General features: G+C 39.1%; 1 protein-coding gene across 3 annotated transcripts in view; it reads left to right on the top strand.

Annotated features, from left to right (window-relative positions):
• Nucleotides 1-16,259, top strand: part of SOS2 (SOS Ras/Rho guanine nucleotide exchange factor 2) — a 115,163-nt gene that overhangs the window by 26,813 nt on the left and 72,091 nt on the right. For all 3 annotated transcript variants that reach the window (XM_058666398.1, XM_058666397.1, XM_004584803.4), the window contains exons 2-6: nt 3,672-3,797; nt 9,761-9,892; nt 12,054-12,218; nt 14,242-14,445; nt 15,251-15,394. In XM_058666398.1, the coding sequence (XP_058522381.1) occupies nt 3,672-3,797; nt 9,761-9,892; nt 12,054-12,218; nt 14,242-14,445; nt 15,251-15,394 (771 nt within the window). The remainder of the gene's footprint in view (nt 1-3,671; nt 3,798-9,760; nt 9,893-12,053; nt 12,219-14,241; nt 14,446-15,250; nt 15,395-16,259) is intronic.

Genomic DNA, 16,259 nt, shown 5'->3' with positions numbered 1-16,259 from the left:
GGCACCTGAAAGTTAACTATCACGATGAGTAGGTAATCAAGTTATCTGCATATTTGCTTGCTCCTTACTAAATCTTATATTTTTCTTTCTTCTGCTTTATTGCAGTAGCTAGGATCTGTAATACAATGAAAAATAGTAGTGAGTGATTATTATACCTTCACTTTTTCTCAATCTTAAAAAAAGTTTTCATATTTTATTGTGAGTGCTTTTGTAGATAGTCTCCAAGATTGAGGCAGTTCTCTAAAATATTTTGTTATTAATTGATATTGATTTTTGGGGGGCTGGATTTTATTTTTTTAAATTTATTTGTGTATTTTTAAAGTTAGAGAGAGAGAGATTTTCCATCTACTGGGTCACTCCCCAGATGGCTGCAATAGACAATGCTGAGTCAGGCTGGAGCCTGGAGCCAGGAGCTCCAGGACCCCCACGTGGTGACAGGACCTCAGGTACTTGGAACATCTTCCATTGTTTTTCTTAAACCTTTAGCAGTGAACTGAATTGGGAATAGCCAGGACACAAACCAGTACCCATTTGAGTTGGCAGCTCCAGCTTTAACCCATTATATGACAACAACCGCCCTCAGATGCTTCCTTTTACATCTACTGAGATGATTGTATAATTTTTCTTCTTTAATCTGTTAACATAGTAAATTACATTGCTTGGTTTTCCAGCATTAAACTAATGTCACCTTCCTGGAATAAACTCAGCTTGTTCATACTGTACAATCTTTTTATATGTCATGTAGTTTGGTTATTTGATACTTTGAAAGACAGGGAGAAACAGACAGAGATGGTTCATTATGCAGTTGCCTGCAACTGCTGGGGCTGAGCCAGGTGACAGCTGGGAGGTGGGGAGTAAACCCAGATCTTCTACGTGAGCAGCAGGGACACCAGCACCTGCTGCCTCCAGAGATACTCATTGGCAGGAAGCTGGAATTGGGAGAGGAGTGTGAACTGGAAGCCACATGCTTCTGTAAGAGATACAGGTTCCCAGTTGGCATATTAGTGATAGTTTAATCTAAGCCTTTATTTCTGACTTTATGAGTGAAAATAGCCAGTAATTTTCATCTTCACTTTTTAGTTTTTATCTTAAAGGGAGTCTATTTTATTCTTTGTCTTTTTTTCTGAATGAGTTTGCCTGTGATTTTGCATTTCTTCATTAATGTTGAGGAACTTGTCATTGAAGGCAAGTAGGCATATACAGTGTTCTGTAGTGCAAGTTTCAAGAGATTTCAAAAAATGAAAATTATTGAAACCATATTTTCTGATCACAGTGATTTTCTTTAAATAATCAAAGTAAAAAGATGTTTTAAAATCCTAAATGTTTAAAAACTGAGAAATGTATTTCTAGTTTCTTAACATCAAATGAAAAACCAAAATGGAAACTTAGAAATTTTGAAGTAGATACAGAAATATTGCATATCAGAATCTGCAGGTTTTTATAAAAATAGTGCTTGGAGAAAATACTAATAGTAGAAAATAAAGATTTGTAATCAACTCAAGCTAAGTCTTTATGCCTATGTGCATCAGAAGGCCAAGTGTGGTCTTTTGGGGAGGAGAAAGTTTATTGGCAAGAGAACTGATAAGCAGAACAGCTGGTGAGGTAAATTCTCATTGCAGGGACTGAGAGTCAGTCTAGCAGGGTAAGATGAAGTTTAGTTCTGGATTTCTGTGTTCAGTGCTCCTCAGGCTTCTGAAAGTACTCTTGTATGTCTAAGTTCAGGTTATGCTTTAATTTTCTTTGCTTCCTCTCACTAGATTTTCCTTCTGTGCGAACACAGATTGTTTGAAATGCAGTATTGGACACAAAATAAGATTAACATCTCCAAGAGGTTTTTGTTTGTTTGTTTGTTTTAAGATTTATTTATTTTGCAATGACCAGGACTGAGCTGATCTGAAGCCAAGAGCCAGGAGCTTCTTCCAGGTCTCCCACATGTGTACAAGGACCCAAAGTCCTTGCATACATCTTCTATTTCTTTCCCAGACCAAAAGCAGGAAACTAGATGGGAAATGGAGCAGCTGGGACATGAACTGGCATCCATATGGATCCTAGCACTAGAAGGTGAAGGATTAGCCTTGTTGAGCCGCTGCTCCAGTCCCAGAGAGATGGTTCTTGAAAAGATGAATGAAATGGATAAATTTCTGAAATATAGATGAAAACTAAGAATGATGGGGCCAGCAGTGTGGCACATCCTACACACCAGCGTCCCATATGTTTGAGTTCTGGCTGTTCTACTACCAATTGAGCAGCAGAAGTTGGTCCAAGTGCTTGGGCCCTTAATTCCGTGTAGGATAATGGAGGAAGTTCTTGGCTCCTGGCTTTGCTCTGGCCATTGTGGCTATTTAAGGAATCAATCACTTTCTCACTTCCTACCTCCCTCCATTTTCTACCCACCCCCATGTCCCGTGTGTGTGTGTGTGTGTGTGTGTGTGTGTGTGTGTGTGTGTGCACCTGCAGATTGCCCAGGAAAAGGGTCTAGGGACATATTGCAATGGGAGCAGTTGAGGGCGTGTTTGACAGGGAAGAAATGATTTTGGGGTCTTCCATGTCCTGGGCCACAGCATTCAGGTGTAGGCAAGGGAGCTGAAACAGAGAGGTTAAGAGCGGAGAAATTGTAGGGCATGTCTGGGTCAGACCAAGCCACCTGCTCACAGTAGGAAACCTGGCTGGACTAAATAGCACTCGCCCGCTGCCCACTGGTACTCACAAAAGCTGAGACTGGGGACAGCCTGGCTGGGCTAGACTGCAGAACTCACCCATGAGTGTCTTTTAAAAAGAAAAAAGAAAAACATGACTCTGGAGAGTAAAAGTTTACAAAGACCCTCAAATATAGCTTTTTCCTTTTATTTTGTGTTTTCTTTAATGTATACACATATGCATGTTTAAAAATTTATTTTTGGGTACAGCACGATAGTGTAGAGGTTAAAGTCCTTGCCTTGAATGCACCGGGTTTCATATGGGTGCCGGTTCTAATCCCAGCGGCCCTGCTTTCCATCCAGCTTCCTGCCTGGTGGCTTGGGAATGCAGTCGAGGATGGCCCAAAGCTTTGAGACCCTGCACCTGTGTGGGAGATCTGGAGAAAGGCTCTTGGCTTCAGATTTGCTCAGCTCCAGCCATTGTGGCTGCTTGGGGATTAAAGCATTGCACAGAAGATCTTCCTTTCTGTCTCTCCTCCTCTCTGTATATCTGCTTTTCCAATAAAAATAAATAAATCTTTAAAATTTTTATTTTTATTGTAAAGGCAAATTAGATTTATGGAGAGAAGGAGAGACAGAGAGAAATATCTTACATCTGCTGGTTCACTCCCCAAATGTCTGCAATGGCCAATACTGAACCAATCCTAAGTCAGGAGCCAGGAGCTCCCTCTGTGTCTCCCACACGGATGCAGAATCCCAAAACCTTGGGCCATCGTTTGCTGCTTTCCCAAGCCACAAACAGGGATATGGATGGGAAGTGGAGCAGCTGTGTTGCAAACCAGCTTCCATATGGGATGCTAATGCCAAGAGGTGAAGGATTAGCCAATTGAATCATCATGTTGGGCTCTTGTTATATGTTTATTTCTGTTTATATCTGTTTCTAATAAAATATTAATTTTATCTCTGATTATCTTTGACTTTGTTTAATTTCTGGGTTTTTTTCCCTGTGTTTTAACAAAAAGCATTTTTTTTAAGGTTCAGGAACAAGTTCATCCCACTCTCTCAGCAAATGAAGAGTCTCTCTATTATATTGAAGAACTGATTTTTCAGCTACTTAATAAGTTATGCATGGCCCAGCCAAGGACTGTTCAAGATGTGGAGGTAAATATTATTTTATTACTTCAAAAAGCCACTGGGCCACTATTTAAAAATAATTTTTGTATGTAAATCTACCGTATTCAAAATTATTATGGAAATAAAAATCACTGAAATTATCTTTGGTATATATGATATGTTTCATGTTTGATAAAGAGATCAAAGCCAATTTATTGAGGAAAAGTATTCTGCAAAAAACAGAAGTGCTAAGCTTACTAGATAAGTTTCTAGAGAAAAAAACCTTGAAAGTATCTCACACAGAAAGCACAAATGATTCAAGATAGGCTTAGGTTTAGGTATAAAAGAGGAAACCCCTAAATTTTTTTATTTCATTTTATGTCACAGTTTCATAGTCTCTGGGATTCCCCCAACCTCTCCAAATAGCCCTCCCCCCATATTGAATTCCTCCATATTGTTGCTATAGTACAGTTCATATCCAGTCATGATTCCTTCATTGCGGGCATGGACCATGCAGAAAGTCCAGCATCTTATTCTCCAGATAAATTCAACAGTTTCACTGGGAGACCATCCCTGGTCTGAAAGTGGAGCTGGCAGAATATCATCTCCTCCAATGAAAAGCCACTACACAACTTCAACAAGAATTTATAACATCATGAAGTTAATTGACAAGGTATTGAGTGACCAATATGTTAAAAAATCAAGTTCTTAACCACATCCTATGATTTCTTCATTGACATTTCACTTTTAGTTTATATGCAATCAGCTACAGTACACCTTATAATAGTTGTAGGGTACTATTCAGCTGTCCCAGTCTATTTTCATTTTTATATTTAGCAGCTTATAGTATTCAAGCGTGATTTCTACCTAACTTCATGAATTTTAGGCTATTCCAAACAGGCTTATAACTCAAACATGTCATGTATTAACAATTGAGGAGCAGAACAGTTTTAGGAGGGGTGTGCAGAGAAATCTTCAGTACCCTAGTGAGGAGTAACTAATCTTTGTGTCCTACGTAGTAAAATATATGGGAGTCCAAGCTGACTGTTTGCTGTTCTAAGCTATCCTTGTTGGTCTCTGTCTATCTGATCTAATTTTTTAGAGGGCGGGGAGGGGCTCCGGAGCGACCCTGATGGTCATTGCAAGAGGGGGTGGGGATCCAAAGTTGGAACTAAGTAAGGACCAGAGAAAGCTCCTCTCCCGATTCCCGAAGGAAGTGTACTGTTCTTCTGTTTCTGTGGACCTCTCACTGCTCTTGGCTGTTGTTCCAATGACATTAGATCCAGTGAGGATCATGGCTTCTTCCATCCCATGAAGGAGATACAATAGGGAATGGATGACCTCAGAGTTCTTGGCCTCTGAAGGCACTCCAATTCCCCATGATCTCCTTGGCAGTGGGATATAGTCCTTGGTGCCCATACTGATAGTCCTTAGTGAGGAACTGGGTGTCTCCAGGGTTGGGATACAAGCCTCCTCCTGTCCACCTGCTCCACTCTAGACCCCCAATCCCCTGCTCTGCGCGTATGACCTCCTGTTAAGAGGTCATCAGGATCGCTCTTGTTTCCACTGTATGTCTTTATAGTTTTTGCTAATGTCTAATGCAGATCTGAGTCTGCTGTCTGTAAGTTACCTGTTACTATCTTGATAGGTTGTACTTAACATCTTCCTCACACACTCAAGAAGGTAGAAGATGTCTCTGCTCTCCCGACCCATTACAGAATAACATAGGGAATAAAAGCATATCAGGCTTTCAGTTCTTTGATATAGTTCATAAGCAGTCTGCCTCTCATTGATTATTGGTTTATTAAAACCCATAAATTTGTAGAAGAAAAAGCTAGAGAATATCTTTATAACCTGGGACTAGGCAAATAATTTTTTTAGATATTTCAAAATGTGATGATTATTAAAGAATAAAATAGATGCCATTAAGATATAACTCACAGACATTTTTTTTCCTGCAAATGAGCAAAGGTGTTGAACAGACACTTAATAAAAGAAAAAATGCTAATACCCTGAAATTAAAACCACAGTGAGATATCATTTCACATGCACCAAAAGGAATATTCTATAAGCCTGATTTTATCAACTGTTGGTGAGAATGTTGGGTGACTAGAACTCTTATACATTGGTTGTGTGAGTATAAAATTGTATTCATGGGGCTCGGCAGTGTGGCCTAGTGGCTAAGGTCCTCGCCTTGATCCCATATGACCGCTGGTTCTAATCCCGGCAGCTTCACTTCCTCTCTGTCTCTCCTCCTCTCAGTATATCTGACTTTGTAATAAAAATAAAATAAATCTTTAAAAAAAATTGTATTCATTCTTTGAAAAAATTGTTTGGCAGTTTCTTATAAAGTTGTTTATCCTGTAGCCTAGCAATTCTACTCCTAGGTATTTAATCCTGGGAAATGAAAATATGTATTTACAACAAGACTTACACATGATCATCAAGCAGCTTAATTCATGATTGTCAAAAGTTGGAAGCAACTCAAATTCTGCTAGTAGCTATAATAGGTAAACATGGTAGATTCATAAAGTGGCATGATACACAATAAATAAAAGATTGAACTATTGACACTTACAATAAAACAGCTGCATTTTTCTCACATACAGAGTAAAAAAAAGCTTGACCAGAAAGAGTACATGCTGTATGATTTCATTTTTTAAAATTGGGAAACAACTAAAACTCAGGGTGGTACAAATGAAGATTGTGGTTGCATCAAGATTGTGAAGCATCAAGGTCAAGATTATAGACGTGTTTTGGAACAGTTGTGATTATACAAATATGGGCTTTTTAAAAAGGATTTATTTTACCTGAAAGAATTACAGGGAGAGAGAAAATGAAAGACAAGGAAAGAGATCTTCCATCTGTTGGATCACTTCCCAGATTGCCAGAGCTAGGCAGGTCCAAATCTGGGAGCCAGGAGATTCTTCTGGGTTTCCCACACAGGTGCAGGGACCCAAAGCCTTGGGGCAATTTTCTGCTGTTTTTCCAGGAATCTCAATGGGAAGTGGAGCAGCTGGAACTCTAATCGGCACATATAAGGGATGCTAGTATTTACCCCCCAAAAGAGTATTGTGAATAAGTGTCCAGAAACTTGTTTTGCCTTGTTTACGTGGGCATATTTTTAGATTTCTAGAAATAGATGTTATTGTATATTTAAGAGATTGCCTTTGTGGTATACTGTTTATGTTTTCTTTCTTTTGATGATTGTTTTTATAATGAGGTAATAACTTCATTGTAAAGTAAAAAAATCTTATTTTTGAAGCAACTGAGCTATTAGGATTTTGAGAATTGAGCATTTGTTTACTCTGTCTTATAATATTTTAACATTAATACACTGAAAACATACTCCTTAGTAGGTAAATCTACTAAGAAATGAGACTGCAATTTAAAAATTAGGAAACCAACCTAAATTGGATTTTAGGTATTGACATTGTGGTGTAGTGAGTAAAGCACTACCATGTGAGGACTAGGTTGAAACCCCAGCTACTCCATTTCTGATATGGCTCCTTGCTAGTGTGCTGGAAAAAACTGGTAGAAGATGAACCAAGTACTTGGTTTCCTGACACCCAAGTGGGAGACCTGGAGAAAACTCTTGGCTCTTAGTTTGAGCCTGGTCCATCTCTGGCCATTCTGGCCATCTGGGAAATGAACCAGCAGACGGAAGATCTATCTGTAATTCTGACTTTCAATTAGATCAATGGATGGATAGAAAGAAAGAAAAGGGGCATGGCAAGATGTCTAAATCAATGGTTAAATCCTCACCTTGCAAGCACCAGCATCCTATATGGGCACCAGTTCATATCCCAACTGCTCGACTTCCATCTAGATCCCTGCTGTGGTCTGGGAAAGCAGATGAGGATGTCCCAAGGTCTTGGGACCCTGCACCTGCTTGGGAGGCCAGGAAGAAGCTCCTGGTTCCTGTTTGGATCATTTCAGCTTCAGCCATTGTTGACATTTGGGGAGTCAGTCAGTGAATGAAGATCTTTGTCTCTCCTCTCTGTAAATTTTTTTTGTAATTATTTTATTTTGATAATGTTTACGTAGTTGATTAGGGCACAAAGGGTCAAGGGCTATGGGAAAGTGGGTTCTGTAAATTTGATCTGACTTTCCGATAAAAATAAGCAGATCTTTAAAAAAAGGGCGGGGGAGAAAGGAAGGAAAGAGAAATGGAAGGAAGGAAAGAAGGAAAAAAAGAGTGAAAGTTTGATTCAGATATCAGCAGTTTTCATTAGTCATACTGATTAAATTAGTCATACTGATTAAATTAGTCATACTGATTATGTGAACCACAAAGGCTTGGCTTATTCTTAGCAAGATACTTCCACAGCTGAGCTGAGCTCCCTGACCCACATGATCTTGCAAGAGGTATATGGTATCTTCTCTTTTAAATTATCTGTATTTTGCAACAAGGTGGAGGAATCCACCATGGGGGAAGGGTTTGGGGAGGCGTGGGGGGAATCCCAGTACCTATGAAACTGTCACATAATGCAATGTAATCAATTAAAAAATTTTTAAAAAATAAGAAAAAAATAAATTATCTATAGTTGAAGCTCTAAGATTAGCAGAAGATTACATAAGCTTTTTAAAAAATAGAATAACTACATAATAGTTAGCAATTTCTGCCAAGTAAGTACTTTCAACTATGGGAACATCCTTTTTTTCCCCCAAGGTTTATTTACTTTTATTGGAAAGTCAGATATACAGAGAGGAGAGACAGAGAGGAAGATTTTCCATCCCCTGGTTTACTCCCCAAGTGGCCACAATGCCCAGAGCTCAGCCAATCCAAAGCCAGGAGCCAGGAGCTTCTTCCAGGTTTCCTACACGGATGCCGGGTTCCAAGGCTTTGGACTATCCTTGACTGCTTTCCCAGGCCACAAGCAGGGAGTTAGATGCGAAGCAGGGCCGGTGGGACACAAACTGGCCCCTCTATGGCATCCCGGTGTGTGAGAGGTGAGTCCACTAGTCTACCACGCTGGACCTGTATTGGTGATTTTTTTTAAAGAATATTCCCATAGGGCCCAACGTGGTAGCCTAGTGGCTAAAGTCCTCGCCTTGATGCACCAGAATCCCATATGGGCACCAGTTCTAATCCTGGTGGCCCTGCTTCCCATCCAGCTCCCTGCTTGTAGCCTGGGAAAGCAGTAGAGGACAGCCCAAGGCCTTGGGACCCTTCACCCACATGGGAGACCCAGAAGAGGAGTCTCCAGGCTCCTAGCTTCGGATCAGCGCAGCACTGACCATTGCAGCCATTTGGGAAGTGAACCGTCGGACAGAAGATCTTCCTCTTTGTCTCTCCTCCTCTCTGTATATCTGACTTCACTATAAAAATAAAATAAATCTTTAAAAAAAATCACCAATACAGTGCTTCATGACTTTAATCTTTCCTGTTTTAATTTCTTTTTCTTTTTTTAGTTCATCTTAATTATCCTGAAAGCTTTATTTTCTGTTTAAGATTTATTTATTTTTATTGGACAGTCAGATTTACAGAAAGAAGGAGAGACAGAGAAAGATCTTCTGTGTGCTGGTTCATCCCCCAAGTGGCTGGAGCTGTGTTGATCTGAAGCCAGGAGCCAGGAGCTCCTTTCAGGTCTCCCACACGGGTACAGGGTCCCAAGGTCTTGGGCATTCTTCTGTTGCTTTCCCAAGCCACAAATAGGAAGCTGGATGGAACATGGGGCAGCTGGAACACGAACCAGCACCCATATGGGATCCTGGTGAATATAAGTCAAGGACTTTAAGTCACTAGGCTACAGCTCCAGGCCTTAGAGTTTTCTTTTTAAACTCTTTGTTTTTCTTTATCTATGGAAATTGTGTGGGAAAATCTTGATAGTCCCATTAATATTTTTAAAACCAAAGAATTCAGTTATTGTAGCAATAAAAATCTTGTGCATCACTAGCGAGTATCTTTAATGTTAGCATTAAGGATAGTCATGTTTTAATTTCATCTGAATTTTCTATTTATGAACAGTTATATTAATACTGCAATGATTCTGCTATGATCTGAACAGGAACGAGTTCAAAAGACCTTTCCTCATCCCATTGATAAATGGGCTATTGCTGATGCACAGTCTGCCATAGAGAAACGAAAACGAAGAAATCCTCTTTTACTGCCTGTGGACAAAATCCATCCTTCACTGAAGGTATTAAGCAATCTAATTAGAAAGTTTTTTAATAACAAATAATAATTTTGTATAGTAATCTTGTGTTATAAAGTATTGTAGAATGGGCTGTGTTAGTATGTACTAATCCGTGTATGTACTTGTATGTATACATATGTAAATTTATATTATATGTTCAAAATAAAAATACATTAAGATAAAATTAGATTGCTTTCATATAATGCTCAGGTAATAATGATGAAATATATAATGGTTTATTCTAATGCCTGCTATTTCTAATTGATTTTTATGTAGTAGGCCATGATTCTCAGCCTTTTGTTGATTAAGAAAATACATTACTCTGTATTATCACAATTGTTTTTATGTATGTTGAGAAGGATCCTAGGAGACGTTAACTCTCAGAACACGGCCATGCATTTATTATATACTTTAATAAATTTGAAGACAGGGATAGCAATTATTTCTTTTTTTTTTTAAAGATTTATTTATTTTGATTTATTTTTAATTTTTTTTTTAAAGATTTTATTGTTATTGGAAAGCCGGATATACAGAGAGGAGGAGAGACAGAGAGGAAGATCTTCCATCCGATGTTTCACTCCCCAAGTGAGCCGCAACGGGCCGGTGCGCGCCGATCCAATGCCGGGAACCAGGAACCTCTTCCAGGTGTCCCACACGGGTGCAGGGTCCCAATGCATTGGGCAGTCCTCAATTGCTTTCCCAGGCCACAAGCAGGGAGCTGGATGGGAAGTGGAGCTTCAGGGATTAGAACCGGCGCCCATATGGGATCCCGGGGCTTTCAAGGCGAGGACTTTAGCTGCTAGGCCACGCCGCTGGGCCCGATTTATTTATTTTTATTAGAAAGTCAGATATACAGAGAGAGGAGGAGAGACAGAGAGGAAGATTCCATCTGATGATTCACTCCCCAAGTGAGTTGCAACGGGCCGGTGCGCACCTATCTGAAGCCGGGAACCAGGAACCTCTTCCGGGTCTCCCACATGGGTGCAGGGTCCCAAAGCTTTGGGCCATCCTCGACTGCTTTCCCAGGCCACAAGCAGGGAGCTGGATGGGAAGTGGAGCTGCCGGGATTAGAACCGGCTCCCATATGGGATCCCGGGACGTTCAAGACGAGGACTTTAGCCGCTAGGCCACACTGCTGGGCCCCAGTTATTTCTAAAATGTGTTTTGTATAATGTATTAGTCCTTGATACCAAACCAAAGGCTCATCTTATGTACAGTGAAGCCCATGATTTATTTATCTATTTTTAATTTTTTTAATTAAAAAGTTTTGGTATTGACTGAAATTGATGCATACACATGTAATCCCCTGATTAGGGTGGGTGGGTCAGGCATGGAGGAAGATGTGTGGGACAAATATTTCAAACTTATTTTTTTCTCCTGTGTCTACCGGGGAAAAGTGGGAAGAGACCACTCTTTGCTATCAAACTATATCAGCACCCAGGGATGGGGGTACAGTCACTTGATTGATAACACCTTAGAACCCAGATGTAGGGAAGAATATTCCAAGGGTGTTACTTGAGTGGTTTTGGTAGTTCTGAGTTGTTGTCGGCTTTGTTGCACCAGGATTGAGAAAATCTTTCCAAGATCTATTTGCTGATCAGGTCCACCTCAGTGCATCTATAGACCCAGATGCTTGCTGCAAAGCTTGCTGAGGAGAGTGGTTTAACCTGTTTTGCTTTTCATCCCCTAATGAGATACTCAACATTCTCTAGTGGCCTAGATGAACTGCCTGGCATGTCCCCATGTGTATCTTAGTATGCTGTCCACTGCATAACCTTCAGCAACTGAGGGGACACGGTCCCAGTACATGAACTCCAAGGTTAGGCCATGTATTTTATGGTTTTTCCTGAGGACGAGGTTTGAGTCAAGTGATCTAGTTGGGGAATCCCCCAGGAAACTTGACTAGTTAATGTGTGCCAGTTAGTGCAGGGTCAGGATCAGTCCATCTCCTGAACCAGCCAACTCACATGCTGTTGTATGCAGCTGCCTGGTCAGTTCTACCCACAGCCCCATCTCTCGTGCGAACCATAGGAGTACCCATAAGTTTAAATGAATGGTTTATATCGAGTTTTTTAATAACCAGGTATGTTAAAGAGGAATTTAGAATTTTAATTGATTTTTGAAAGTGTTGTTTTTTGTAATTAAGTTATTTATTTTTCCACAGGAAGTTTTAGGGTACAAAGTGGATTACCATGTGTCCCTATATATTGTGGCTGTGCTGGAGTATATCTCTGCTGATATTTTGAAATTGGCTGGTAATTATGTTTTTAATATCCGGCATTATGAAATATCCCAGCAGGATATTAAAGTGTCGATGTGTGCAGATAAGGTAAGTGTTAAAAGATATTTAAATGTATTTACATAATAGTGATTATATATCATTTCTGTCTCAATCTTTTTTAACAGAAGGGGCTTAATATTTGATTTGCCACTTGCAGTCTTCTAAAAGGTACATTAATAGGAAGCTGGAATTGAGAGTGAACCCAAACCTAGGCACTCTGATATGGGATGTGGGTATCTTAACCACTGTGCCACACATCCACCTCAAGTAAAAGTGATTTTGAAGAAATATTTAGATTTCATAAAGGCAGAGGGAGAGAGAAATAAACTTTATAATATCAAAGTCATTCTCTTCAATATTTTTTTTTTAGATTTATTATTATTATTATTGGAAAGCCGGATATACAGAGAGGAGGAGAGACAGAGAGGAAGATCTTCCATCCGATGTTTCACTCCCCAAGTGAGCCGCAACGGGCCGGTGCGCGCCGATCTGATGCCAGGAACCAGGAACCTCTTCCAGGTGTCCCACATGGGTGCAGGGTCCCAAAGCTTTGGGCCATCCTCGACTGCTTTCCCAGGCCACAAGCAGGGAGCTGGATGGGAAGTGGAGCTGCCGGGATTAGAACCGGTGCTCATACGGGATCCCGGGGCTTTCAAGGCGAGGACTTTAGCCGCTAGGCCACGCTGGGCCCCCTACATATATATATATATATATATATTTAACAGATATGTTTTCCTTCCTAGCTGCAAACTATGTTGGGGGAGAAATTGAGTTTTTTTCATTTTCTTTCCTACTTTTTCTTTCCTTTCCTTCTTTTTAAAGCCATTTTTTGAAGGATTTATTTATTTTTTAGTGGAAAATCAGAATTACAGGGAGAAGGAGAGACAGATGGAAAGATCTTCCATCCTCTGTTTCACTCCCCAAGTGGCCATAATGGCCAGAGCTGCACTCAGTCTAAGCCAGGAGCAAGGAGCTTCTTCAGGGTCTCCCACATAGGTGCAGGGTCCCAAGGCTTAAGGCTGTTCTCTACTGCTTTTCCAGGCCACGAGCAAGGAGCTGGAATGGAAGTAGAGCAGTCAGAATATGAACTGGTGCCCATATGGGATCCCAGCACATGCAAGGCAAGGACTTTGACTCTGCTAGGCAGCTGCACCAGACCCTTTCCTATTGATTTTAATTTACAATAAGCAATTTCTTGCTTATTGGTTGACTGCAGTCTGTAGCAACTGTCTATACCATAGCTATACTAGTGAGATGCTGGGGTTTTAGAAAATAGGCATAATAACAGTTGTTGGTGCAACAGTTCTATATAGCATCTGTGGGGAATCGATTCCAGGATCCTCAGACATACCAAATCTGCAGATACCGCAGCCTCAGTATAAAAAGGCATATTCTTCCCTTATAATTTAAGTCAACTCTCGACTATTTATGATAATTACCACAATGTAAGTGCTTTGTACTTGGTGCCCTATATTACTTAGGGAATAATGACAAGAAAACATTTTCAGGCTGTGGTTAGTTGAGTCCACAGAGGTTTACCATATGTGTCAGAGAAGCATCACAGTATTATTTATTTACCGTTTTGCTTTTCTCCTTTAGCCCTCCCTAAGTGCATCTTCCTGTTCTTAACAATAGACAGGGAACTACCATGTTAAATACTTACTGTTTGCCAGACATGGAAGTTTGCAGATTGTGTGCTGTATCTCATAGTATTCTTCCATCAGTTACATGTTACATGTAAGCAGTCTGAGTCGGAAGAGTAACTTATACTCACTGCTGAGGGAGCAGCTGAGCCTGCGATTTTTGGCTCAGATTGTTATTTTCCAAACATGAACTTTTAAAAAAAAATATATAGATGTGGGCATATTACACACAAACGGATATTTCAGCACTTTGTTGATTTTATTTCCAGAAATATTCATTTATGAAGATCTCCAAACAGTTCATGGAAAATGTATATTATGAAAAAACTGACTTTTAACATTTTTTAGACCAGTGTTTTTAGTGCTTTAGGACAATTTTATAAGAGTAAATAAAATTAGTTTCTTCCTCACTGACTTATATTCCTTAGGTTTTGATGGACATGTTTGATCAGGATGACATAGGTTTGGTTTCTCTGTGTGAGGACGAACCTCGTTCTTCAGGTGAATTAAACTACTACGACCTTGTGAGAACTGAAATTGCAGCAGAAAGACAGTATCTACGGGAACTGAACATGATCATGAAAGTGTTTAGAGAAGCCTTCCTTTCTGACAGAAAGCTGTTTAAACCTTCTGTAAGTATCTTTTTGGATTTAAAATTTTATATACCCCAAAGCAAACAACAGCTTAAAAATCATCTAATAACTTTATATAATTCATGAGAACATAAAATATTGGTTTATATTTTGGTGGGTTTTAGAACTATATGACTTGTTATACTTAAGTAGTAAATATAGGGACAGTGAAAACTGGTCACAAAATTAGATTTACACTGGAATGCAGTTTTTTCCTACCGTACAGTGTCTGCAATCTGTAGTCCTTGACTTGTTGTAGTGACAAAGATAAGTGACCTAGTAAAAAGAGAGCTATGTTTTCTCCTGTCTTTTTGTGAATACTTTAAGGCAGTAGTTTAGCTTTAGTAGTGGAATATTTTTAAATAAAAGCTTGTATAGCATGCCACATAAGCAAAAATGCAGCACCAATTTATGTCTGAATTAGAAGTCAGCTTTATTCTGATTCTGCTTATTGTCATTAACCAACTTTATAAGACCTTAATCTTAAATGCTAAAACTGCTAAAATGTCAAAATTCTTTTTATGAGTGATTGCATAGAATCACCCATAATGTAATGTTTTTGAATTATTAAACAAAAGTGTCTGGAATATGTACTATCCCAATTTTTTTATTGTCTAATCCAAGAGGTTTTTTTGTTTGTTCTTTGTAGTAATGATTGACTTTCACTTTGTATTAGAATATGTTAGTATGAAATTAGATGAAAAATATATCCCTAACACTCATATTACCATTTATATTTAGTAATTTTATAACTATAATTCTCAACCTCACGTGTTTCACCAAACCTTTTCTTTTCTTTTTTCAGGACATTGAAAAGATCTTCAGTAACATTTCAGATATCCATGAGTTAACTGTGAAGCTGTTAGGGTTGATTGAAGACACAGTTGAAATGACAGACGAAAGCAGTCCCCATCCCTTAGCTGGCAGCTGTTTTGAAGATTTGGCAGAAGTAAGTTAACAAAATTACTTTACAGTGAAAATCAGAGAAAATTGTTGGCTACTTCAAAAAATACATAAGATTTAACCAACAGCAAACTGAAATTATTTTGTCTAATTTTTATGGACACTTTCTTTACAGTGTTTTTAGAGTAATTTACAGCTCAAGTGTATATACTAGTATAGCAACATTTAGAATTTTTTTTGATGAAGAGTGTGTTTAAGATGAGAAAAACAAATTTTGTTACCAACTTAAAATTTTCATTTAGCCTTTATCAAAATGTCATAATTCTGCATGTATTTGGGGTACAATGTGATATTTCAGTTCATGTGTGCAATGATGTAGTCTGATTGGTATTTCCTTCCTCATTATTTGGAGCTTGCATGCTCTACTCTTCTAGTTTTTCATAAAGTACTAAATGGTTGTAAAGTGCATTTACCCTGCTGTGCCATAGGAACATAGAACTTTCTCCTCCTGCCTAACTGTATTTTATGCCCAGTAGTCAACCTCCCTTGACAACTCAGCCCACCCAGTCCCTTCTTAGCTTCTGGTAGACACTATTGTCTTCTGGGAAAGTAAATATTATTGAGTATTGCTACTAGTTTTTAAGGATTTTAGATTCAATTTTCAAAAATAGGAAACTGAAAAATCATTTATTGTCTACAAATAATTATAAAAGTAACAGCTCATTATAGAAATTTTCAGGAAAATAGAAATATATGTAAAATGGAAATTACTATTTTGCAACACATAGATAACTTATCCTTGTAAACAGTCTTTGTGTCTGAAGAAAGTACCAGGCCTGGCGGCGTGGCCTGGCAGCTAAAGTCCTCGCCCTGAACACGCTGGGATCCCATATGGGCACCGGTTCTAATCC

Source organism: Ochotona princeps, chromosome 6 (genome assembly GCF_030435755.1).
Source record: "Ochotona princeps isolate mOchPri1 chromosome 6, mOchPri1.hap1, whole genome shotgun sequence".
Classification (NCBI taxonomy): Eukaryota; Metazoa; Chordata; class Mammalia; order Lagomorpha; family Ochotonidae; genus Ochotona; species Ochotona princeps.
The sequence above is the reverse complement of the archived record's forward strand: the minus strand, read 5'-3'. Positions and strand labels throughout refer to the sequence as shown.